The sequence below is a fragment of the Bombus impatiens genome, unplaced genomic scaffold (assembly GCF_000188095.3).
Source record: "Bombus impatiens unplaced genomic scaffold, BIMP_2.2 scf_0723, whole genome shotgun sequence".
Classification (NCBI taxonomy): Eukaryota; Metazoa; Arthropoda; class Insecta; order Hymenoptera; family Apidae; genus Bombus; species Bombus impatiens.
The window spans coordinates 50397-78279 of NT_177142.1; the positions used below are offsets into that span (position 1 = coordinate 50397).

The 27883-nt window shown below is 32.2% G+C and overlaps 2 protein-coding genes and 1 long non-coding RNA gene across 6 annotated transcripts; 1 reads left to right on the forward strand and 2 right to left on the reverse strand.

Annotated features, from left to right (window-relative positions):
- On the forward strand, nt 1-11448 carry LOC117152144. The gene is made up of 4 exons (XR_004462414.1): nt 1-825; nt 9375-9848; nt 9925-10071; nt 10726-11448. It is a non-coding gene; the product is annotated as an uncharacterized LOC117152144 (long non-coding RNA).
- LOC112213508 lies at nt 1162-2028 on the reverse strand. Its single transcript, XM_024370281.2, has 3 exons — nt 1606-2028; nt 1397-1527; nt 1162-1323 (listed from the first exon to the last, which is right to left on the reverse strand). The coding sequence occupies exons 1-3, from the start codon at nt 1860-1862 to the stop codon at nt 1247-1249; spliced, it is 465 nt and encodes a 154-aa protein (XP_024226049.1). The 5' UTR covers nt 1863-2028; the 3' UTR covers nt 1162-1246.
- Nucleotides 3999-27039, reverse strand: LOC100746749 (myc box-dependent-interacting protein 1). Of its 4 annotated transcripts, none has more exons than XM_024370278.2 (8): nt 26838-27039; nt 8463-8653; nt 7962-8234; nt 7345-7463; nt 7218-7261; nt 6852-7049; nt 5990-6132; nt 3999-5840 (listed from the first exon to the last, which is right to left on the reverse strand). In XM_024370278.2, exons 1-8 carry the CDS (start codon nt 27022-27024, stop codon nt 5760-5762), a joined length of 1236 nt encoding a protein of 411 aa, XP_024226046.1. In that variant the 5' UTR covers nt 27025-27039; the 3' UTR covers nt 3999-5759. The 4 variants fall into 4 exon arrangements, with proteins under 4 accessions (XP_024226046.1, XP_012245513.1, XP_024226048.1 ...); XM_012390090.3 differs by having other exon boundaries at nt 5990-6168; XM_024370280.2 differs by lacking the exon at nt 6852-7049.
- Between the last annotated feature and the right edge of the window lie 844 nt (nt 27040-27883).

A 27883-nucleotide genomic window follows, 5' to 3' on the forward strand; every position in this document is an offset into this window, starting at 1 on the left:
TGTACTTACTTTCGTGAAAGAGTATCTCGTGTGAATGCACTTTGTACACCAAACAATACGTCTCGATTGTTGACTGAAAACGTACCGCTGAAATTATTGTGCAATCGATCGTGGATTAATCCGATAATCGCGTCGTTTTTATCGAGCATAGTTTCGTTCTTGGAATTTAAAAATTTCTATCGATAATTTTATAATACATATAAGATACGAGCCGAATCTTATAGATATTGACTTTTGTAACGTATATAGTAGTTTCTACGAATAATAAAGTATATACTCCACAAACGTATTCTAAACGTATGAATATTTGTATTTAACTGTATATATTCGTAATATAACAAATTTTCTAATTATTTTTGTTCACTAAAAAGATACTTAGAGATACTTACAAAATGTCAACAATTATATATATTTATAGCTGTGTTCCTTATTTGTATACAAATGGGATATAAAATAAATGAAATTTTAGTAATATTGTATCAAATGCGATTCTATCTTTCCGATAATTTAGATTTTTATTTAAATAACCTTAAAGTGAAGTCTCTAACGTTAGATGGCGCGTAAGATACTGTTTCGTTCAAAATACAAATTTAGTATATTATTATCATTATCTATAAGCAACAAGCTAATATCTTATAGTCTGTTACATCTTATTTATTTAGTTATTGCATTGTTCTTTCTCAATTTATAATGAATGAAAAAACTTTCAAATTTTTTTATTGTTATAAAAAATGTTCCTGTTTAGAAAAAGCAGTATGTTCCTATGTAAATATTAACAACTGGTATAATTCGTCTACACAGTCTACACTGTACAATTTAGGAATGGTAAGTTTTAAATATTTTAATTTTATTTCTATCTGGAAAATTATGAGTTAAAAATAAATGTTTTTCTGTTTAACTAATAACCATTTAAATAAAATAATAATGAATTATAAAGTTTTTCTCACTAAATGTGGATAGTCTCAAAATTTAAATAAATGAGAGGTACAAAAATAAATGCAAATTATATATAAATGCAATATATAATACAAAAGAATGCGATACTTAAAATAATAAACATTAAAATCCTACAACTTAAATTTATAGTTATCAGTTATACATATAGTAATAGGATTAGTGTCATAGTATAAGGTTTCATGAAATGTACAATTTCTCTATATCATTATATACATATAATGTATACATATATATATTTCTTAGTCAGAGAACCAAAAGCAATAGAAGAATAAGTCATCTATTTTTTTATTTATTTCTCATGTACATAGTTTATTTTACATTTTTGGCACAATTTGGGTTTGGATGAATCTTCGACATGGGATATTGCTACTATTAAATATGAAAATAAAATTATGACGAACACAAATACTATATTATGTTCTTATCATATTTCTATTACCTGTATTTGAATCCTTTATATAAAGTTTTTCTCCAATTAATTTAAATAACGCTACAATTTCATTATCGCCATCCTTGTTGTCAAAAACTTTTGTAATTTTTTCAAAGCCTTCGCAAAGTGCCATTAAACGCCTGCAATATTGTTTACTACTTATGGAATCTTTTTAAACATTTTTGTAAATAAACTATTTACTCTTGTTTATGCCATACATGTTTATCAGTTTTGGTAATTCCAAGTCTAACATACATCTACTCCGTTGATAATTGCTGAGAATAATATTGTATTGTTGATGTAGTTTCTCTATTTGTGATATGGATAATATAGAATTACTAAGAAAGTTTTTGAAGTTTTTTGTTGCTTTGTAAAAGTCCTTTTTCCTTATACAGTTATTATTCATCAGATCATTAAAATGCTTTGGAAGTACTATGTATTTTGAACACTGTTCCATCAAATCTTGTAGGATCATCAATTTATTTTTTTTCTGCACTTGCAACTAGTATGTACCATATATTTAAAACTTTTAAAATAATTAAACTACATGTATGGAATTATATATGAATGATTAACTAAGAAATACCCAAAGATGTATAATACTAAGTACATAATATATATATATATATATATACATTATTTTTTGTTAAGACACAGTTAATATTAACTATAAAAAAAATAAAAATTATTCTTTGAATTGTCTCATTTGGATGATCATATATAAATAATGGTCACAATGTTTAATCTTCTATTTTATGCATATATGATAATTGAAGTAATCGCTATACCTGTTGGAGATGCATTGTTAAATTTACAGTACTAGGTTCAGAATTCATAGAGTAAGATTGAGGAAATGCAAGTAGATGACTAATCTCGAGCACCCTACATGCAGTTAATTGAGATACTTGCAAAGATTGTCCATATTGAGCAAGAGCTTCAAGAGCAGTAATACTTAAATTTAAATGCCGCATTAGAGTTGTTTGTCTATCTTCAGCTAAAGCCTCTTCTATTTGAGTTTCTGCTAAATGTAATTCTAAATTTCCTCGTATTTTTTCAAATTCTTGACATTTCAAACAATTCAATTTCTATAAGTAATATATATCAATATATCATAAGCTTTTTTATCTTACAAATAAAGATATTAAAATATTGCCTTAAGACTTTGTGATTCGTAAAAACTTAGAGGCTTCGTTCTTCCATTATTCTGCTTATCACATAAACCATAATGTGATGAGGTTCTTTCAAAAGGTTTACATTGGTGTGTTATTGAAAGTACAGGCGATAACAACTGCGATGCACACAGAGATACTTCTTCTTCTGATGTTGGTGTGCAGTAGAAACAAGGTTTATGTAAATTAGGATCACTCCATCGTTTATATCTTTGCTCATGAAATCGTGACATTTTTTATCTTCAAATAAATTCCTGTTTTAGTTACATTTTTAATTTTAATTTTTGTCATTCAAATCCAATGGTTTACTTACATCATGAAATTATATATTAAAGAAAAATATAAATTTTTAATATTTCACAGGAGATAATTTTAATAAATTAATATAAGGAAAAGGTTTATTTTAAGGTTGAGTATTAAACAGAACACATATTTGAATCATAAACACTTATGTTACAAACCAGTAATCATTTATTATAATCGTCTTCAATTGAAAAGGACAATTAAAGCGATAAATGTATATATATATATTATATATATACATATATATATACGCATTATAGTTTATATTAAGGTTATAAAGATATGACTAATTGATTCAGTAAAATAAACAACAAGACATAAAAATGACAAATGATATAACAATTGATTGCTCCACTGCTACACTAAATTTTAAACCTCAATATTATTACTTGGGTGCATTCAAAATTCTAATTAATATTAACAATTGATGCTCTTATGTTACATTAATAAATAAATACAACATAAAGAAGATAAGTAGACATAATTATTACTTTCAAGCACATTTCGTTGTATAATCTATTTTTGAAATTATTTGTAATAATGACCTTACTCTACAGAAGTATATTAAAATGAAGTATTAAGTGCAATTATTTTATGATATCACGTTATAATTAATTAATACATCATTTACATTATGTATAATATTGTCGGAAAATTTGTAATGTACATTGTTTTTACCGAAAAGTAAAAAAGAACAATATATCACTTATCTTCTTTAAGTTAATTAAATGCATTTGTTTAATTTTCCAATGAAATAAATAATTTATCATATTAGTAATATTAATAGACCTACTGCCGAACAATTAGTATTATTCGTATTATTGCTGAAACGCATATATCTTTCAATATATTTTATAAATATTCGCGTTTTCAATGTCTGTACCTGTTCTAGGTAATATCAAAACTTGAGTTCAATTTTAATCTAACAGTCGCATATATAACATTTTGGCACGTTCGCAATACATATTATGGATATTTCTTTTTTAATTATTGCAAAGTATACTTAGAAATGAACAAAATAGATTAATTTAAATTTAGAACAAACACTTATCACACTTCACTTTTAAATCATATATTAAATGTGATACAACAATTTCAATGATAACAGATTACATATTAAAATTTTATATTGCTTTTTCTTGAAAGAAAAATTTTGTTTACTAAATATTTATTTGTATGTAGTTCAATGGAATGTACTTGTGTACTTATTCAAATTATATCATAATTGCAAGAGTAATATTAAAGTGAAGCATGATGTGTCGTATTACAATGTATAGCTATCAATTTTTTTGTATATTAAATTTATTATATTCTTGATATGAGTTGGAAATTCATATGGAATTTCCGTATAAATTACTAGATTCTAGTTATACATACTTAAAAACAGAATATACTGGTGCTATTGTTTTTGTTATTATTATTATTTAAATATTTTTTTGCTTTTCAATTACTTTTTCTGTTGGTCCTCTTCGTAGAATATAAATATACGTCCGTTCCCTATCATTATGATTATCATAACTACGTAATTGTAACATATGGTCAACATATTTTCTTAATATGCACCTGTAATATATGACGCATTAACATACTTGTCCACAGTTTGAATTTGTACATGGGATTAATAATTAGTGTGACAATGGATCAATCGGTCAACCATAAAACTTTTCATTTATAAACAATCCAACTTTCCTGTGTTCTGTATGTCTCAGATCAATACAGTAAAATAAAAAGACACACAACTTAATGGAAGCTGAAATCAGTAATCTCCTCGCACTACTTCGTAATCATCTATTATTATAACTCTATTTGTTACATAAAGTTTGATGTAAAATTTTCTTAATAAATCTATTTAACGAGTATTAATTAGCACTACAAATTGTTTTCCTTGGACCACTAGTTCTATCCTCGCTACAGTGGATGTAAGGGCAGTAATAGTAATTTAATTGATCATCGCCATTCGATGTTCTATGTATGTATACCAGAGAAAGATACTTAGTTATAGAACAAATATATATAATATAATAAAAAATATAAATAAATTTTTAAGAACGAATCTTCAAATATGTGTCATTAGTAGAACTTATAATACTCCTCTCAATAGAATTATGTAGAAAATTTTATTATTCTAATGCTCTCATTGATTTAAATATTATAATATTTTGCTCTTATGTAGCAATGTATTGAAGTAAGGATGTATTAGTTGTATTATTTCGTTCTATGCTATTGAATTGCGTTGAAAGTTTGGCATGTTATCTATGTTAATACCGTTATCCGGGTCGAGTCCTAATTTTTCGTCACAAAGTAAATAAAATCTTAATATAAGAATGCAGATAGATAATTGGATTTTTAAAGTTTGATAACTGGCTGCCAAAAGAGGGCATTATAGAGGTGTCTTAAACATTATAATTAGTTCTTACTGATAATTTCAGTGGCCACAAAGTTATTCCATAAAATATTCTTAAAATGTATAATTCTATGTACACTTTCATAAAATAATATTAATTTAATATATAAGTTTTATATTATAGTACTGCGTGATGTATTACAATATATTATTTAATTACTTAAATATTTCATTTGATTATTAATGATGTGTATTCATACATGGGATATGGGAGAAAAATCCCATATTACAAACAATGAATGTTGGCACAGACAGTGGCTGGGTTAAGGCACTTTGGGGTGCTTAATTTTCCACAGTACCCTCCAGCATAACTATCTCATCACACCCCTTTCCCCTTCCCATTGCCCCTCATTGTGTATTTATTATTTATTTCTTTCATACGTATAATACCTCAGATGACTGTGTGATTCTCACTTTGAATATTGTAACTATCCTCAAAATAGAATACGCCGTTTCAGTGAGCATTGGAGTGTAATAGACGAATTTAGTAAAGCTTTCACAGTGGTTTTGTGAAATTTGCTGGGAACATACCCTTTTCATTAGTATCTTCTTTGATGCCCATTAACCAACCTTGTTCCTAAGGGTAATAAAAAGATTCGTTACACTTTTCATTATTTTCAGTGTTACTGTTAGTATTGTTACTATCATTAACATGATAATGAGAATTATGTTGTATCATATTTGTATATATAAAGATATCAAATGAATTACTATGAGAATACAAACCTGTTCTTCTGGATCATCATACTCTACCACACGAATAATATCACCGACATCAAATGACAATTCATCCACGTCTTCGCGTCTATATTTGTAAGTAGCCTTGACTCTGTACAAAACACCAGGTGGCAAGTTGTCAGTTGTTGCCCCTAGAGAGAAATTGGTACCATTTTCATATTCCACGTCTAAAATAATTGAATCCGCCTCATTAGTCATGGACCTGTGATATAGTTCTATTTAAACTTTAACTTTCATTGATTATGTGCAAAACCAAATTCAATTACTAAAATCTTTCATCGAGAAATTTTGATACATAACAAGGCCAAAATTAATAGATAAATTTCGTTTCATCGTTTCAACAACATCCATGCACAATGGGCAGGCAGCATACTTCTATCGACACAGTAGGACAATTTTGCATGTACACTTGTTACATATTACGTACTTTAACATATAATTTGAAAAATCGTGCTATCTTTGGACTCGAACGAATCTCAACCTTTACTTAAAAAGTATATGCATCTTATAAATACGTGCTTGTACAAGTACGTATCGAAAAACTATAAATACACGTTAAAGAATATTTATGCATACATTATATAATATATCATTATATTTAGGCAATAATATAGCTTTTAACCGAATATGTATAAAACGCTCTCCAAATTGTACTGCGGAGAATGCAGACTTAGTCAAGATTAGTTTAGTAATATATTCCAAAAATATTCCTTGATTACTCGTATACAGGCATTTTTATCTCGCAAACCATTTCGACGAAAAGCCTCAATCATCGGTGTATGAACGTTCATCTTTAGAGACGCTAAGAAGCACGTAACCGATGACATTTACTCCCACGTTACATACTTACCAACTGGAATATCGTACAGCTCTTCTACTCGCTTAGAGGCCACAACTGTGTTTTGCGGAGATGCATCCTGATTATTGAGAGAATTATCATTGCTGTTAGCATTGCTGTTAGCATTGCTGTTAGCATTGCTGTTAGCATTGCCATTTAATTGAGTAGTCGGTGATGTGTTTCTTGCTTCTGGAGCAGACTCATCCACGGCTGTAACATGCAACAAAGCTCACTCAAAACTAAACATTGAGCCACATAATTATGTCTGTGGGAACGTCTTATGTGGCATAACTACGTTACACTCATGCACAAAATATTAGTACACAAACGATTCAAATGCACAAAAGACGTATGTAGAGATGCCGTATGCGTATTTACCTGGTGAAATGTTGTTCTGAGCTGGTTGTGTATTGATTATTAAACTGAAACAAGTAAAATTTGCTTAATCCATTGTTTACGGTATACGTGGAAATAAACATCTTGCTGTCTTCAATCGTTTACTTACGCAGAATTGGCGTTAGGCGATTTTGGAGATTGTGGTTCTGTACTCTTCTTCAGCGTGTATGATCCTCTCTGGCTTTCGTTGGCTAATTTATCGACGATTGCCTCTAGCTCAGAATACACCTGGGACATAAGTGTATGATATATAAATTGTATACTTCATAAAAATATCATATAATTATCAGATATACAAGTATTAAATATTCCAAATTTATACATAATACAGATATCGTATATTATATATTATATGTTAAATACTGTATCAGTGGCTTTTCACGTCTATATCTATCGTACAATAAGAAGAATAAATATCGTATATTTTACATCACCAGATAAAAGTTATCAATAAAAGAATCTTTCTATTATTTCTATAATTTCAAGAGAATACGTTTTTTAATTAACAAATAGGGATATTTAATCGGCAAACAAAAATGATCTCTTTTCCAACTAAATTAATGTAACAATAAATCGGTATATGTATATTGCTTGGTCGTATATTTTCCTCTATATAGTGTAATAGATATAGAACCATTAATATAACGAAACTGATGAAATTAATGAAAATAAAATACAATTTGTGCATAGAAATATATGCAAAAGAAATGTGGTCGTTAAATATACCTTAGCACTTTCAGTGTGGAACACTTGTTCAGCGGCGAAGAGCGTTTGTAAATTAGTAACGAGGAAGAGAACACGCGAATCGTACAAAGCTGGTAGCTCGTCATGAAGTTCGGAATTTAGTTGCTCGTATGTACGCTTAGCCTCCTCCAGTAACTCTTTTCCTCGAGAAACTTTCAGCTCGTCCCGTTTCCTTGGATTACACTGTAGCGATTGGAAATTGTGTCTTTGACTGTCATAATCTACTAGCTTCCGTCCACGCTTGTCAATCTTTTTCTGCAACAGATATATATCACGATAATTCGCATCCTATAATCATATTATTATTTCCTATAGCACGAAATAGAAACAAAAATTGCGCGCAGAACATTTCACGTCAATTGATATTCCATTTTAAAATCCTAACCTTATTCTAAGACAGTAGTCAGACAAAGTTATATCGATTATACCAATTTATTTTCGTACGACAATATGTTTATTCACTGTTACATGAGACATACGTACCCTCATCTCTGGGAATTGGCTCTGATATGTGTTGAGAGGCACGAGAACCTGATCAGCAAGCTTATGGGTGAAGTCCTGCCACAACATGTCTAAATTTTGAGCCTGCACGTACAAAAGATCATGTCCTGTCCATTGGCTTTCATAGATCTCGTTTAGGGAATCCATGAGTGTTTTCGACGCTGCTTGAACCGCTGTAAACACACAAACACAACAGAATAGTTTTACGAACACTATTCAAGTAATGATACGTCACGCCTGTAGCGCACAGTGGTATTTCTGTGTTTCTTTTATTAGTAAACTAGCGCATACTGATGATTCTTGACACATTTTTAAAAATTTTATTTTCGTGATTTACTATTCTGGGAGAAGATTAAGTCTGTATAATTATTATTGGAAACTATGAAATTATATGAAAATTTATACAAATTTCGTTAGAAAAGATTAAATGGTTTCCAACGTATGCATTACGTCTGGCGTGTGTTTTATCCGAAAGCAGAGGCGTTTAAAAGATTTCAAGGCCGTTTTCATCTTTTTAAATGGAACTATACATTTTTCTATACAACGTTCGATGCATTTTTCACTTCTCTGTGAAAACAGGTATTTGGGTCGGAAAATGATTAGCTCGAAAGATACTTTAACCTCAATTCTGTGAAACTTATCGTGTGAAAGACATTTGACACAAATTTTAGATATTGCTTTATTACTTGATCCTTAATGCGTTAAAAATATTCCTAAAGTAGCTGTATTCTCTATTTGTAAATTTCTCCAGTGTAAATGTATTTCAAATATTAAAATATCAAATTTTAACACTTATTTATTCATTCAATATTATTAATATTATGAAATATGAGAATATCAAAAAAAAAAAAATACATAATAATATAAAATTATAAATTCTCTCATCTCTTGCAGAATAAGATCCCTGTCAAAATAAGAAGTCTGTCTCCCGAAACAAAATATCCTAAGAGAAATCGATGTGTCGCGCCTGTAAAATTCAGCAACATATTTCGACCTTGGAGGGGGAAATCTGTAATCTGAGAGATTTCTGGAAACACGAGGACCTCAGACAAGGATCGCACAACGTTAATTTAGAACTGCTTCCTTCCATCTTCAAAGAACTCACATCTATATATAATTATTATATCAAATCAAAAATACTTCTGTCCGACTATGTAATTATTTTTACGAATTTTATAGCGTAGCCTTCGAACCACATAAAAAAGACGCGCGCAGTTTCATCGTCAAATTGGATTATTCCTTGCGAGATCTTTCGGTTACTCTCGAGGGCAGTGAATGCCGCCAGATTTCACGACGAATGAGCAAATCCGTATCGAACGATTCCTAACAAATATGTAACGTCGGAAACGTGTAATTAAACGTCTAGGCGTGAGTAAGTCGCATACCAAAACACGCGGCCCAAAGTTTCTTTATACTAATTTATACGGATTTCTTACTTTCCCAGGAAACAACTTTTTGCCAAGAAATGTGCGATTAGAGGTAATTACTTTATTAACCTACTTCCAGTCGCAACTTGCGTTCACTCGCTCGCACGACAATCCTACAGCGATGAATTCAAATCTATAAGCAAGCAGGCTTGCCGATATTACAGGTGCTGGTATTAACACTGTCTTATCTTCTAATTTGCTTTGAACGTTCACGAGATTTCCATAATGCGCGTATATAGTCAACGATATTATTCGATATAAATCAAAAAGTGGAGAAAAATGATCGTAGTATAAGTATCGCCTCTTTAGAATTTTTCTTGGGGAACTTAAAACGTTTATTGGTCATTCGCGATGTCGTATACTGCGACGGATGGACGAATGTATTTTTACATTCATGCGTTTAAAAATTAGAAATTTACAATATTTCGTTACGTTATAAGGTTCCGTTACGAAAAAAGTTATGCAAGCAGACGGATGAGACGTTGGTACTGTGCGAGCTGAAACGACACAAGGAATCATCCGCTGGTGAACACGACTAACATATCAACGACGCCTCTATTCAGATACAGTGTCATTATTGGCTAACAATTAGTCGGCTGATTTCCCTTTCCTGTCATTTCAGTTTGCTGGTAGCGTGCTAACATCTCATCTGCCTACAACACGTAAGTCATTTACTTTTCTTTCTTTTCTTGAGAAGATTTACAATTTATTTATGAAAAAATAAATAGGACGAATATATATCATTGACATTTATATCATGAATATTGATTTACATCATTTGTATTATTAATATTGATATTTATTGATATGTCGTCTAGCAAGGAGATGACAAGAACTGCGAAATCTCGAACAAGTTGGCTGTATGTGCGTTGGATGCTCTCGGTCGGAAACATCCAACATCGAAACAAAGAAATCCAAACTTTGGATTTGGCAAACGAGAAAGGGATTTGGGCGCATGTTTCCGAGAAATTAATCGAGAAATTACGTTCTTGGTGCAAGAGCTTCTTGTGTTTTAAAACGCTAAACCTTAGCAGGTCTAATGACCGCTTTCAAAATTGAATTTAAAGTCGTGCATTCGTTGTTATTTCTTTCGTTCCACTAACTTTCTCTGAATTCTTACGTTTATCTGATTAATCAATTTCTCAGTTTTTGTTAATACAGTTACAATTTCCATCCGTAAAATCGTACAAATACGCAGTGATAGTATAATAAATAGAAATAAACAAAGGCTTATAATATAAAAGATAGATTATAGGAATTTAATATTTAAGAAAATGATATTAATATCGAAAGAATTTATAAAGCGTAAGATATGGTCCCTGGCGTTTCCCCGAAATTGTTGAGAAGTTTCTCTCACTCTGAATCTTATCGTTTCAATATTTTCAATAGTTTTGCTCTGCTTACAAAATTCGTTGTATCTCGAAAGAAGAAAATAGAGCATATGTTTGTACGAAGTTTCTTCATTGTTTTTAGATGCACAATCAGCTCTGCAAGTGGGGCCCACATGTTACGTCACATCCTGTGTACGCAAAAAGTTTCTGTAAATGGCCAAATATTTTCGCGAGCAACTGTACGTGGACGCGAATTCGCAGCCGCGAATTATTCGAATTCAAGTTGCTCAGCTTGCTCGAGTGAAATTGCTGCAAGTAAAATTTAATTGAAGAGGCGCTTAAGTGCATCTTTCACGATGCTGCGTCTCGACAAACGGCAAAAAGAGGAAGGACTCGTGTATCTGCCAATTTGCATACGCATAGCGAGCATAAAATTCCGCCTCGTACGATCTTTCTACGATTCTCTCGAGTCAGCTAGGCGAGTTACGTTAGACTCGCGTAATCCCGCAACGTTTCATACACTGCCGTCCACGAGTCACCGAACACTTGCTCGTTTTGCGCAGGATGATTTTTACAATGTAAATATACGATTTCTCGACCGACTTCGTTGTTTATCTTTAAGCTACTTACAGTCTATTTAAAGCGTGCGCGATTTATTTATCGTGCTATGAAATAATCTGTAGATATCGTGATGCGAAATTAGCGTTTACGTGGAACGTTGAAATTGCATAACGTTAAAGGTATATACGCCACCGTGTATAAGTGTTATATAAGAAATTTGCAAATTATCGCAAATATACGAAATATACATCGATTAAATTCGCTAATTTAATTTTCGCCTGCGATATTATCTCGGGCAACCGCGTGAAATTGATAAATATTGGTAAAAAGAATAATTCATATTAATTAATATAAATAGAAAGTTAATAATCGAAGGTAGATGAAAATTGTTTCTACAAATATCCGAGTTCAACTTTCTAAGTCTGTTCAACGTTTTAGATCTTAGAAAACGATTGCAATATGTGTTTCCAATCGCGTTCTAAAAGTTTCTCTGACTTTGACGAAGCGTGATTTATCGGTGGCGAACATGGAACTTGATCGTTGCAGTTTCACTTTGAATTTGGTGGAACGTTGAATCCGAGTTGTGGGAAAAAGTGCAGAATTAACAGTAGAGCAACACGGTCTTCTATTACGATGCTGAAAGCATGATAAAAATATCAATGTTCTGACTGGATTGCATCAGGTGTCCAAATACATGGAGCAAGCATATTTGGCATATCAGTTTGTTTATGGCGAATACAAAATTACAACAGAGCATGAGAACAAATAAAATTGTATAATACCACAGGGAAATTAATGAACTTTTGTACGTCAAACTGCCGGCAATGGCGAAAAGCGAAGAGTACCTGGAACTTTGGCTGGATCGAAGGATGACGTAAAGCAGCGATTTTGTTACGGTGCAAGTAATTCGGAATAGCGGTATTTCAATCTACCTTCGCTGTAGAAGCTAAAAAACAAGCGGAGAGTAAAATTATTTTCTCCTACGATCTAGTCTCGTACGAAAATCATAGCACAGAAACGATCATCTCAGAAAAATTTCGATTCTGTGTCTTAAAATTTACTTGCGTTGGTCACAGGTGTAACATCCGCGAAAATAACCAATACATTCACGATGTACCCACGTTTCACACGTGAGACGCTGGCACCCACTCGTCTCCTTTTTTGCCTTCGCCGTAGTTTGCACTGCGGGAGAGGCGCGCAGCATCCAGCTTGGTAGGTTTTGCTTCGGAATTGCGAGTCAATAACGTGCCATGTAAAAGCGAAAATTCCATGTGACATTCTGTACTCGCGAAACGTTCGCAAAATCAACTCGAAAGCATAAAATTAATATGCGGACGAGTAGATCAACTGTTGTTGCAAATTCACGCTCTTTTACTCTGCGGATCGAGTCGAAGTTAGGCTTCGTTCACAAACGTCAGTGGTCGACTATCGTTTGCGCTGTTACAAATTAGACTACGTTGTTGTGTAGTTTCTGGGAAATGTCGGTTTTCCGAATTACCGACAATACTGCAAATACGCCGCTTTTCTTCGACTTATACGCGATACTGTACGTGTCGTAAGAATCGTTTCGTTCGAAGTAAGCGAGCGTCCACTAACTTGTAGACGACATTGTACGGTTCTCTGTACGTGTGATTCGACAGCAGAATCCGCGAGAACCGTTAGGCCGATGCTCAGTTCCAGGGAAATTCGGGGAAATTCGTCGATACGGGAAGGTTCGTTCACCGGCGAACGCGCGTTCCGCGAAAACCACGCGATTCATCATGAAAGCGGAAAGCTCGTGGACGCGAGTATCTATCGACAGGTTTCACACGGACCGACCACTGGCACAGCGCATGCGGGTATTTATATGCGAATACTGTTACGTGCCGTCTCTCGGCTGATAAAAGGAAAGGTAAAAGCCATCGGCGTAGAAACGGATTTCCGCGAAAAATTGCGAATGCGGCACGCTTTATCTACCAACTGAGAAACCATCGCCGTTTCCTTATTACAATCTGCCAATGTGACAAAATCTCCCATCCTGTGAAGCTTCTTTCTGTTTCACCATGTTTCTAACACGCTGCCCACCGTTTCGTACAATTCGCTTCACAGACATCCATTAAATGAATCGAAGGACAGGCAAGGAATGCTGCGGAACAGCTTCGTGCAGAAACTTTATTTCTGACGCTTTTGGTGCAGCGAAGAGACAAGCTTGCATACATTTAACGGTATCGTTTATGATACAAAGATATCGTACAGTGCTGCGAACAATTACGGACTCGAATACACTTTCGGTATTATTTCTTCGACATCTGCGAGAAAGCATTGCTCATTCTTGTGAGAGATATATTAATACGTTTGGAACATATTTTTTTTATAATGCAATGTTTATAATACTATATTTTTACATTCACAGTGATGTGAATGCTTGCACACTCAGACACATTTTCTTCTTTATTTGTTCAAACCTTTGTTCTTATTTCCAAGAAACCAGTGATAGTGTCTGGATATGGCAAGTGACATTGTTTTTGGAAAGGTAGATTGATCGCTGTGGGATATCAGGAGATGTTACATGGTGAGCTATTGCCTTTCGTAACCGAAATTCTTTTTCTTTTCTTCTTTATTTGTTCAAACTTTTGTTCTTATTTCCAAGAAACCAGTGATAGTGTCTGGATATGGCAAGTGAAATTGTTTTTGGAAAGGTAGATTGATAGCTGTGGGATATCAGGAGATGTTACATGGTGAGCTATTGCCTTTCGTAACCGAAATTCTTTTTCTTTTCTTCTTTATTTGTTCAAACTTTTGTTCTTATTTTCAAGAAACCAGTGATAGTGTCTGGATATGGCAAGTGACATTGTTTTTGGAAAGGTAGATTGATCGCTGTGGGATGTCAGAAGATGTTACATGGCGAGCTATTGCCTTTCGTAACCGAAATAGAAGACAAAAGAGAATTTTTGTTACAGGAAAGTGGTTCCAAAATTTCGCGATAGAATTATGGCCAGCACTGAGTGCTGACCTGAACTCGATCGAGAACCTATGGGAAATTCCAGCGAGAAAGCTTTACGACCAAGAGAAGCCATTTGTAGAAAATACGGTTGAACTTAAAAAAGGAATAAAATCCGCGTGGCTGGATATTCGAAACGAGAGTTTAAATAAGTTGGTGGATAATGTGCCTGATAATTGGGTTAATAAAAGTAATCAAAGATAAAGGAAAATCCATTAAATATCGAATGAGAACGTAACAAAATCAACGTCGTTGAGTTTATATTTTCACAAGCGAAAACACAATTTTCGAAGAAAATTTCATTGTTTGCAAGCTTCGAAAGAAGAAAGCTTCGGTTTGTTGCATCTTCAGTTTTGCATTATATTGTAATGTAAAATTACATAAGCGGTTTCGTCAGTTTCTGTTTTAATATTATGACGAATCACAAAATAGCGTTGAGTTTATAATTATTCATTGTGTATACTGTATACAGGGTGGTTGGTAATTGGTGGTACAAGCGGAAAGAGGGTGATTCTACGCGAAGAAAGAAGTCGAAAATATAGAATAAAAATTTCTTTTTTAATTTTTTTTAAATTTTTCCATCGAGACAACGATCTACAGTGAGATCCGTTATAACGAGACGTGATAAAGTGCACGCGTACCGAGCCAAAATTCAAAGTCGATTTTCTCGAAAACAAAGCCTCAAACGAAAAATTTTTATTCTATATTTTCGACTTCATTTTTCGCGTAGAATCACCTCCTTTCCGCTTGTACCACCAATTACCAACCGCCCTGTATAAATTACTTTATTTAGGGTTTCCAATAATGCGCAACGTTGGATTTGTGGATAGTTAATCAATTCATCGTTACGTGTTACAGAACAGTTCGACAGTTATTTAATATTTTAACACGAATCGTTTAGTTTTAGAGACTATCCCTGATACGTGACTGATCGCGAGAACGTACCCACTGGCCGCCGACAATGGATGATCGAAGCTGTTGCTTTCAGAGTAGCTAACGCCTTCAGGGACTAGTTGAAAACCCAAAGAATGTGCATTGTTTCCCGCGTTTACGTTGATATTCGTCGTGATTGGAATAGACAACGATCGTCCGCTTTTTACATCGGATGTCTTGATGAGTTGCTCCGGTATGAGCTCCGGTGGTGTGTTCCATCGTCGTTCGTCTTCCTCTGTGAGAAGGACACGATCATCTATGGAATGAGACACGTCCCTCCATGACACGTTTAAAGGAAGAAAATCTTCCATAGCAACGTTTTTATAATTTAACGTGGTTGGCTCCCGTCGCATAGAATCACCCCCTTTCCGCTTGTACCACTACCCTGTACCAATCACCCTGTATAATATAAAGATTGCAAGGCATGCAAGGAGCACTGTACTTTTAAATTTACTGTAGTATCGATAAAGTAACACAAGAAACTCCTGAGAGTTCAATTCTGTTATTGGAAAAGTAACCCGAGATAATTGAACAGCCCGCATCATTCTGCTAAATGTAACTGGGAAAACGCAGCTGCCCTAAACACGGCAATACGCCAATACGTTAATTATGCTATAATAATAGATCTAATAATAGACGGTTGATCTAACAGTAGACAAACTCGATTATACCGATAGGCTTAATTTACCTGTCAAATTAGCACCAAGCGTATAATTTTCAAACTGCAGACTTCAAAAATAATTCTATGCCAACTGTTTATAGATCAATGTAATGATAGGTAGATTTAATGATATAGCGACACGTTTGATTACAGATTTAATTTTAGCGGAGAAAGTATTGATATAATCGCTATCACGTGATATAAATACCATGCTAAGTACATAGCGTCATCCTCGCGAAAGAAAATATCAAACGATATATTTATTTTGTGCAAAACATTACGTAAAATCGTAGGAATAAGAAAAGTTTCGTTCGAGTACACCAACAGAAAGACTACGCCACTGACGTGGAAAAACAAGAAGTTCAAAGTGCTCGACGCTGTAGACGTCGTTCGTTCTTGATATGCAACTTGTTTCCGCTGTGATTTACTTGAATTTATCTGCATGTAAATTACACCATCATAGGTAGCATTTGTGCAGTCTGAAATGATACTAGTCGTCGAAGATCGCGATCATGCGAATGAAATATGTTTGAAAACCGTTGCATCTACTGCAGCCACGGTAGAATTCGATATGGCAAAAATATATAGAAAATATATGTAATACGTTCTTAAATTAATATCACCATATGACATATAATTATTCGTATATATAATAATATACATAATAAATTGTAATTATCGTTCGAATGATTGTGACGTTTCAGGTAAAACATATCTCCCATCTATGGGCAAAGTACAATTTCAGTTACATCGTCAGAAACATTTCTAAATATGTGAACATATAACAAATACGAATTGCTCCTTGCGTACGATTATAAAATTATATGAAATACAGTCAAATTACTTGGTATTTAGTATTATAATATTAATATACTGCTACGATTAACATCAAAACTACGACTTTTTATAATACAGCTTCTACTTACGTAGACAAACTTAAACAAGACTCGACAAAGTTGCAGGTTGCATCTTAGCGTTTATATTTATAGCAAACAATTGCAAATATCCGATCTTCCTCTAAAATTTCCACTTTCTCATAATTATAACAGCGTTTCATTCTCATTACTTTATTCGCTTTTTCTGTTCGCTTTAACGTTGCCTCGATATCCAAGGCCATTAGCAACGTCGTACAGTTTGTAGCTTTATATCTAAATTTACCATCTTTTTGCTACAGCTCTTAATCTCTGGTAGAGAAATTGAGCGAGATTTATTAAGAGATTTACTTCTTAATTACATTGTTACTGCGAGTTAATTTATCCGATGCGATAAAGATATATCTCTGATACGTAGGGTACACGCGTAGATTTCTCTCTCACTGTAAATTACGTTCCAACATTTTACCTGATTCCTTGGAAAAAAGCAATATTTCAAGAATCCTTTCAAATTCAAACGTTTCTTAATTTTATTTCGGAATTTTATTTCAATTTCGTTACCCCAGAGCAGCTGCCAACGTTTTTAAGTGTTTTATTTGAATTTTACTTCAACTAAAAAACAAGACAATTTAAATAAATGAACTTAAATACCAGTTTTGTTCATACTATTGTTGTATTTTGTAATTTTTAAGTGTATGATATATCTTGAAACAATTTCCAGGATGCAAACCTGCTTCTCTTTCGCACGTTGCACAAAGAAACGTGGGACTGAAAAAATGTCCAGTGGGACTCGACATAGGAGTGCAAAGGATTAGATCTAACGTTTATGTTATACAATTCACTGACCTCCTGTGCACCACGAGCCCCGACTTTCCAAACGCGTTCAACGTATCAATGCAAATAGATTTTTTATCAATGCTCTATGATATCATCGTTGAAAATTCATACGTTGGAACAGCTTCTGCGAAAAACGCGCGTATCTATGCTTAGGTAATGGGAAATGGAAGACGTTCTGCGACGTTAGCTGCAAGAATGTGCGATGAAAATACGTAGGTCTTCGTTTGAAAATTTAATCCTCAGCTTCCTAGCGCTCTTCGGAAATACTCGAACCTATTAAATCTGTTGCCACGTAAGGTTAAACAGATGTCAGCGTATTATTCTCTTTTGATATCCCAACGGTCCTCATTTCACATACTTTTGCGAATGCTTTCGAACGTAACTTAAAATATTTCAGCGTTTCTTTAAATTTCATTGCACATGTATATTATTCTATTTACATGTCACAATTTGTATTTCGTTGCAATACAGAGTTCTTCGCTTTGCTGTCATCAGTTAGAAAAGACGACTAAAGAGCGACGAGGAAGAAACATGTGAATCATTTTAGCGACGATCAGCCAGATGACAACATGTATATTTCCAATCGACGAGTATTTCGAAACAGCATGATTAAACTTTTCGCATTTACGCACGAGATATATTTTCTTACTCGATGTCGTTTCTGCTATAAACGAAACGTTTTCCACGGGTTTCTTGTTGCAATAATACGAGATACTTCGTTCACAAGTTTGGGATAAAAATTACTTTCTACGATTATCACACAGATTTAGCGACACGAGCTAAATAATATCATAGCGATGCGTTACTTAGCGTACACGTTCCTGTCAATTTGAATCATCACAGCCTGCGCTAATTATTATCGTACGATAGATTGCACATATGCAGATTACAGTAAAAAGAGAAATTAGTACTCGAGATATTTTGGCTACGAATGGAGAAATTAGAGGAGGAAAAGTTAATAGATAATATCTGGTAATTATAATAATAAAATAAATAGTACTATCTAATAATTTAGTAGACAAATGTACACAAAATGTTCAAAAGAAAATATCAAGTATGTCTACTATTGTACAAGTACATTGATGATCATAATTAAAGTTGTATAGTGAAATAAATGATCAGCGTCACTCATAGTTATTTAAACGATAATATGTACTTCTTATACTTTACTTTACTCGTGTTATTCTCTACAAAACATTCAATTAATTTCATGTTAATATGAACGTTGTGTCAATTGTTCAAATTCATTGTTCTATAATATATATATTTTTACAAAATATATATTTAAGAGGATTCTTGTGTAATAACAACAACAACATCAAGTAGATTTTATGAATTTTTTTTAAGCTATTTACTGATTATATTACATTTATTAACGTCACATTTACATAACTAGAATTACATTTATTAAGTATGCAGTCTGGAAAGTATTTATAAAAATTGTCACACGTGAATCCTTCTTTAATGAATCGAATCTAATTAATTAACAATTATCGTGATCCAAAAATCTGTTTCAAAATTCTCCAGTTTGAAACAATATCACGTTTGGTGCAATCTACTCATATGGACGACACTGCTATTAATATTAATTGAACTATTGCGGACTTACGTTGACTAATTGCAAGTTGATTAAGTTGACTTTCGTTACACGAATCTATTTCCTGATAGATGCATACAGAAATAAAATTCTATTGTATCTTAATAAAAGCTAACTTTAATATTCGTCGAAACACTTGCTGTTTGAATAACCACAAAATTAAAAACCGTATGATCATTTAGCCACTGTGTAACCATTAATAATAATACATAAATCTATACATAATCAAAGTATATATTTTAATGGATATAGTAGTTCTAGTGACACCGAACAGAGGAAACGTTACCCTTTCAAGAGCAAATTTCCTCTCATTTTTCTCCCGTAAGTAGAGCGCGGATATCTAAGCAAATGCATATTTTTTCGAACAAAATTAAAAACACCTAAACAGAAATTTATTTTCCCTGCTAAATGTCATACCAAATATCCACTGCACTGTGGATATCTTATACATTTCTCTATTATTATGTACATTTTCTGTACTCTCGCTGTTTGTTAAATTTACCATGAATGCATAAACATCCACCGAATTGTAAGAAATCATATTCGGCCAGAAATATTGAAAAACAGACGTGAGATGTCTGGTCGTAGCGTCGCGAGATATCTCGTCCAGAGATGCGAGACACGCAGTTAAAATCAGGGCCGTTTCTCTCAACGATTGACGTTGCTACGAGTATTGCGTAGGGCCTGCGCAGAAAGTACGGTCGTTATTCAATGTCTGCGTTATTCATCCAGCCCTCATTCACCTGTGAAACGTACGCAACCCCACGAAACGGAGTACTCGACACGGCTTTTTCAAGCGGCATAGTACGTACGCACAGTTGTACAGAAATTGACTTTCTCCAGGCTACGACTATCGGAGAGATGTGGCAGACAATCTGGACCACATAGCTCGAAACGTTTGATTTTACGAGGCAATTTACCTCGCCAGGTGAATAACCCTACGAGAGAAATTGATTCGACCAGAGCGAACTCGGGTAAAAGGTTGGAGGTCGTTGTATTCCGATAGAGTCGCGTTATATGGCTGTCGATAATGCGAAAATCGTTTCTCGTGTCGTTTTCAGCGACGAAGAGGAATGAAAAAGATCGCTGCATAAACAAGGACGCAAACATTTGTAATTAGACTGTTTGTTGCGAATCAACTGCGAATATTTATGCAAATTTAAATGTTTCTGTACTTCGTTTAAGAAACAGAAACTAAATAAACATCCTTTTCGTTTATTTCTTTCATTAGTCTCATAGCTATTATAAATAGTTTATCACTTTACTTTGGATATTTTGTAATATTTTTGTAATATTTTTGAACACTTTACACGTGTCCTATACATTATTTTTGATATTTATATTTAATTTAATTTATAGCAAATTTGAAGGTGCAGGTGAATCTATCGCGGATATTTATGCAAATTTAAATATTTGTGTACCTCGTTTAAGAAACAGAAACTAAATAAACAACCTTTTCGTCTATTTTCTTTCATTAATCTCATAACTATTATAAATAGTTTAGCACTTTACTTTGGATATTTTGTATATTTTTGCACATTTCACACGTGTCCTATACATTAATTTTGGACATTTATATTTAATTTAATTTATAGTAAATTTGAAGGTGCAGGTGAATCTATCGCGGATATCTATGCAAATTTAAATATTTGTGTACCTCGTTTAAGAAACAGAAACTAAATAAACACCCTTTTCGTTTATTTCTTTCATTAGTCTCATAGCTATTATAAATAGTTTAGCACTTTACTTTGGATATTTTGTATATTTTGCACATTTCACATGTGTTCTATACATTATTTTTGATATTTATATTTAATTTATTTTATAGTAAATTTAAAGGTGCAGGTATTTATATTTTAATTTAATTTGTAGTAAATTTAAAGCTACAGGTATTTATATCTTAATTTAATTTATAGTAATACTAAGGTTAAAATGTGGAATGCACACAGTATTTATTTATTTATTTATTTCAGCCTGTTGGTGTAGATATTAGATTTGGTTTCGTATAATTTACAGACAATATGAAATAAAACTAACACTAAACATACAGAGAACTATAGTAATATAAAACTACATCAATCCTTTGGTTATCCATCGTCCTTATTTCTAAATGCTTTGTCATTACGTAAACCTTCTCCTGGTTACACTTCATCCATTCATTCATTGCCTATCTGTTTCTTTTTAACTGTACTTTATTTATTATATATTTGCATTTATATTTGCAATAATTGTATGTTTCTCCACACTCGTATTCTGCTTCTACTTCTCTCTATTTACGTCTTTCTTCCTGTTCTCCTACTTTCTCTCTACTCTCCGCAACCACCTTATTGCTTGCATATTTACATTTTCTTCCAGAATTTCCTCGACCCTCAAATTCATTCTGTCTGTCGTTTAACATTCCTCCTTCCAGTGCTTCAACAAGCCCTCTATACAACGCTTTCCAGCATTTTCCATACAACGCACATCTCCTCTCCTCTTCCTTGAACCAGAACTCGTTACGATATGCAAAAATATACAATATAAAATATCCGTCTATTGGTAGCACAGATCTTCGCTTAGGCTAGCAGAGTATGGAATATGGATTTGCAGAAAAATTCGCTTGCCGATAGTATCGTGAAATTCGTTGAAGTGCAAGGCTTATACACATAGACAAGCGTCCTTGATTTCCATATTAGGTCAAGTGATTATGGTTCTTCAGAAAAACGTGCTCGTTACACAGGCGTACGTGATTTAAATAATATATCAATGCCTGGTTGTCAAAAACGTAGGATGCAATCACGTTGAAAAATTGCCTTACACGATATTAACAAATACTGGTGACGATCCAAAAGTACCTACACTCAGGTACGTCCAAACACCTTTCCAATTCAAGAGTCTGCATCTTTGTTAGCTTTCTAACTTTCAGCGTCTTGGAACTATACTCTGGCTGATAATATGTTATTATACATATTTAGTATATAATTAAAATACAATAGAATATAATATAAATATAATATTTATAATAAAAGTATATATAATAAAATTCATATATAATTCTCCTTATATAATATTTCTTTTTCTTATATATAAGAGAAGTATATATCACATGCTTTTCTGTTTAGATACTTTAAAATGAATAGAATATAGAGATACTTTTTAATATCTCTCTTTAATCATTTTGCTCAATTTCAGTCTACCATCACTATCAATTATATATATAAGAAAAATATATATTATATGCTTTTCTTTTTAGTTACTTTAAAATGAATAGAATATAGAGATATTTTTTAATGTTCCTTTTGAACTATTTTGTTCAATTTTAGTTTACCATTGCTATTAATCCTATATATAAGAAAAGTATATATCACATGCTTTTCTTCTTAGTCACTTTAAAATGAATAGAATATAGAGATATTTTTTAATGTTCCTTTTGAACCATTTTGCTCAATTTCAGTTTACCATTGCTATTAATTCTATATATAAGAAAAGTATATATCACATGCTTTTCTGCTTAGTCACTTTAAAATGAATAGAATATGGAGATATTTTTTAATGTCTCTTTTGAATCATTTTACTGAATTTCAGTCTACCATCGCTATCAATCATGTTTAAAAGTATGCATATAATTATCAACTGGGACAGGGATTATGTTAATCTTTATGAGCTTGGGATGGGATATTATTTATCGCACATATTATCTTTCAAATTTCAAAATAATTTTTAGCAAGACTGTTGGATTGCTACAATCTTTTTGGAACCACTGGAACACGGTGTACAACTTGCAACATGGCGATTCTCTTACGAATGAAATTCAATGTTCCATGGAAAAAACCTATAGTTTTTCAAACTTCATTGTATAGCAATCCATACTTCTACATTATTAGTTACAAAAAAAAAATTCGTTGAAAAAGTGAAGTTACAACTGCATTACAACTGTACTTTCAAATATTTACTGAGACTCTTAGCAAGAGTAGCACATAGATACGTTTCCCAGCACTTAACATCTGTTCATTGTAAATGAAAAATAAAATAATAAACGTAAGCACGTAGTATGCGCGTCAGACTTCCACGATAACATCCAGCGACAGTGTTTTACGATTATGAGTCAGCATTTAGAAACACGTCAAAGACTTTCGTAATACCAGTTTTGAGTTAATCGAAACTGATTTATATTCGCTGTAGGAAAAGCGGTTCACGTATTGCTGCGGAATCTAGTTCACCGGTTATGTTATTTCGAGTAACTTGTAATGCAAGCTTCGACGCGAATCAAGGCCATGAACGATTACTTCGATAAGCATGATTCAAAAGAGAATCCTTCGACGATTTATTTTTCAGCAGAAAATTATGCAGAATTTATTCTGCAAAAGTACTTTGACATTTCTTGAACAATCTCAACTCGATTTTTACTTTGTCGGTATTTTTTGAACCAAGTGACTGCATTCTGTCCTTGCGGTAGAACTGCAACTTTATCTGAACTTGTCGGCAGACAAACAGTTTACATAATTACAGTTCATATAATAGGAACTCGCCAATTATCCCCGCTACTGTTTTTCCTTCGTATAATAGCAGTTCAGGTTCAAACTCGAACGAATCAAGCGACAAAATTTGGGTCAATCAGGCGTTAAATAAAATTTCGCGTAGATAAATGGACCTCTATTGAGTTATTACGTTTCGTGAAATGAAAGATCAACGGAATATATTAATTTATTTTAGAGAACCGTACTATAAAACTATAACAGCGATCATTTTTCATATACGTTAATAAATAATACGTAATTAAATATAGCGGAAAATCGGACTCATTGGTATTACAACCGTAATTTATGTATTAATCGCATAATTATTATATATCGTAACATTGTAATCGTATAAAAGTATATTTAATATCATAGTTTATTGATGTATTTTAGAGAACCGTAATATAAAACTATAACAGCGATCATTTTTCATATACGTTAATAAATAATACGTAATTAAATATAGCGGAAAATCGGACTCATTGGTATTACAACCGTAATTTATGTATTAATCGCATAATTATTATATATCGTAACATTGTAATCGTATAAAAGTATATTTAATATCATAGTTTATTTATTTATTTTAGAGAACCGTACTATAAAACTATAACAGCGATCATTTTTCATATACGTTAATAAATAATACGTAATTAAATATAGCGGAAAATCGGACTCATTGGTATTACAACCGTAATTTATGTATTAATCGCATAATTATTATATATCGTAACATTGTAATCGTATAAAAGTATATTTAATATCATAGTTTATTTATTTATTTTAGAGAACCGTACTATAAAACTATAACAGCGATCATTTTTCATATACGTTAATAAATAATACGTAATTAAATATAGCGGAAAATCGGACTCATTGGTATTACAACCGTAATTTATGTATTAATCGCATAATTATTATATATCGTAACATTGTAATCGTATAAAAGTATATTTAATATCATAGTTTATTTATTTATTTTAGAGAACCGTACTATAAAACTATAACAGCGATCATTTTTCATATACGTTAATAAATAATACGTAATTAAATATAGCGGAAAATCGGACTCATTGGTATTACAACCGTAATTTATGTATTAATCGCATAATTATTATATATCGTAACATTGTAATCGTATAAAAGTATATTTAATATCATAGTTTATTTATTTATTTTAGAGAACCGTACTATAAAACTATAACAGCGATCATTTTTCATATACGTTAATAAATAATACGTAATTAAATATAGCGGAAAATCGGACTCATTGGTATTACAACCGTAATTTATGTATTAATCGCATAATTATTATATATCGTAACATTGTAATCGTATAAAAGTATATTTAATATCATAGTTTATTTATTTATTTTAGAGAACCGTACTATAAAACTATAACAGCGATCATTTTTCATATACGTTAATAAATAATACGTAATTAAATATAGCGGAAAATCGGACTCATTGGTATTACAACCGTAATTTATGTATTAATCGCATAATTATTATATATCGTAACATTGTAATCGTATAAAAGTATATTTAATATCATAGTTTATTTATTTATTTTAGAGAACCGTACTATAAAACTATAACAGCGATCATTTTTCATATACGTTAATAAATAATACGTAATTAAATATAGCGGAAAATCGGACTCATTGGTATTACAACCGTAATTTATGTATTAATCGCATAATTATTATATATCGTAACATTGTAATCGTATAAAAGTATATTTAATATCATAGTTTATTTATTTATTTTAGAGAACCGTACTATAAAACTATAACAGCGATCATTTTTCATATACGTTAATAAATAATACGTAATTAAATATAGCGGAAAATCTAACATTGTAATCGTAAGTATATTTAATATCATAGCAACAATGTATAATAATTAATATCTCCATTAACCATGCGATGTATTTGTATTCTCTAACTCTCTAAATTTCATTCACCTATCGTTGCACCATAATATAGCATTATTATATCATTGTATTAAAATGAAAGCAATTTTATATCGATTACTAATCATCAATTTGTAGACTATAATGAAAAATGATGACCAACTAGAGTTTCTCTTGTCAGCTGAGCTATATATGATATATATATATCGATGTAACGATCTGCAAAATTTACATTTCGTAGCTGCAGGAATAGCAGTGCTTCGATTCTCTGCAGATTTACAAAGTTAAAAATGTACCTGTTCGACAGATTATCATTAAGACGGTAGGTTTGAACGAGCCGGACTGGGTCAGAGAAAACCAAGGTCACGGCTCGCTTCTCGCGCAGATCTGATAATTTGTGTACGCATTTGCTGCAAATGTTTGGTTTATCGGTTTTACTGCCTGCTGCAGTTCACAGCAGATGCGTAACTGCAATATCGGAAATATTTCACGCGTGCATAAAATAACGACGACTGAAGTTTTTCAAAGAAAGAACGCAATTGCTTCGATATTTTGATCATCGAACGCAGTGTGCATCTATCGTTAATTGTTTGTCGCAATTTTTACTCGAATTTAACAAGCATCCTCTTCCATACAAACTGATGTTAACAGATTTAAAATATTGTCGTTTGTTTAACTTGTATTGTCGTATGTTCATATAAATCATAGAATAGGTGTTTTAATTTGATTTATCTTCGATCGACTTACCTCGAACACACCTGATGTAATTGTTGAACTCTTTTTGCAATCTGTTCGCGGCATTTTGCTGTCTCATGAAGTTCTGCAGATGTTCGTCGAATATGTCATCCGCGGTCCTATCCACTTTGCCCAAATTCTGAAGAAACTGCAACGAGAAAGAACAATTTGTACCACAAACGCTAAATTCTTCACGCATCGTTTTAGTCGTCGGCCGCTGATTTCCCATAATCGCGAAAAATATATACAAAATACAATTGAAGACATCTCAGAACAATGACAATAATTGTTTTAAGTTGCTATATATAATAAACCATGGCGCGTAGGATAGTTAGTTCCATTTTAAGGGGTTGTCCTGAATTAGAATGTTCTAAAACAGCGTCTTTCTGTGATTTTTTTTAGAAGGGAAAGAAAGAAATGAAGTTGTTGAATTTTGAGGTATAGTTTTATATATATTTAAAGAATACAAAAAAATTTCTTTTAAAGTAAAAAGAAAGTTATAACAGATTTCTAAGCTTATTTCACGGGCGTCTAGTCGCTGCAGTTTTCAATCGGCGGGAAACATCCACCTCGTGATTCTAGACGGAAGCAAAGAACCAAAAAAGGATTAAATTATTATATATTTTTCTTCTGGGTGAACTAAGCAACGTCAGAAAAAAATGTGAAATTAAAGCTTTTGGTGGGTTTAAAAAAAAGTGTTCTTAAAAAAAAAATAAACTTTTTAAAAAATAAACAATTATTTAAATAAACTTTTTTTCCGCCGTTGTTAATTCACCCAGAAGAAAAATACATAATAATTTAATTCTTTTTTGGTTTTTTGTTTCGGCCAAGAATTACGAGTTGGAACTTTCACGCTGATTGAAAACTGCAGCCCATGAAATAGGCTTAGAAATCTGTCATAATTTTTTTTTTACTTTAAAAAAAATTTTTTTGTATTCGTTAAATATATATAAAACCATACCTCAAAATTCAATAACTTCATTTCTTTCTTTCCCTTCTAAAAAAATCACAACACAGACGCTGTTTTAGAACATTCTAATTCAGGACACTTCCTTAAT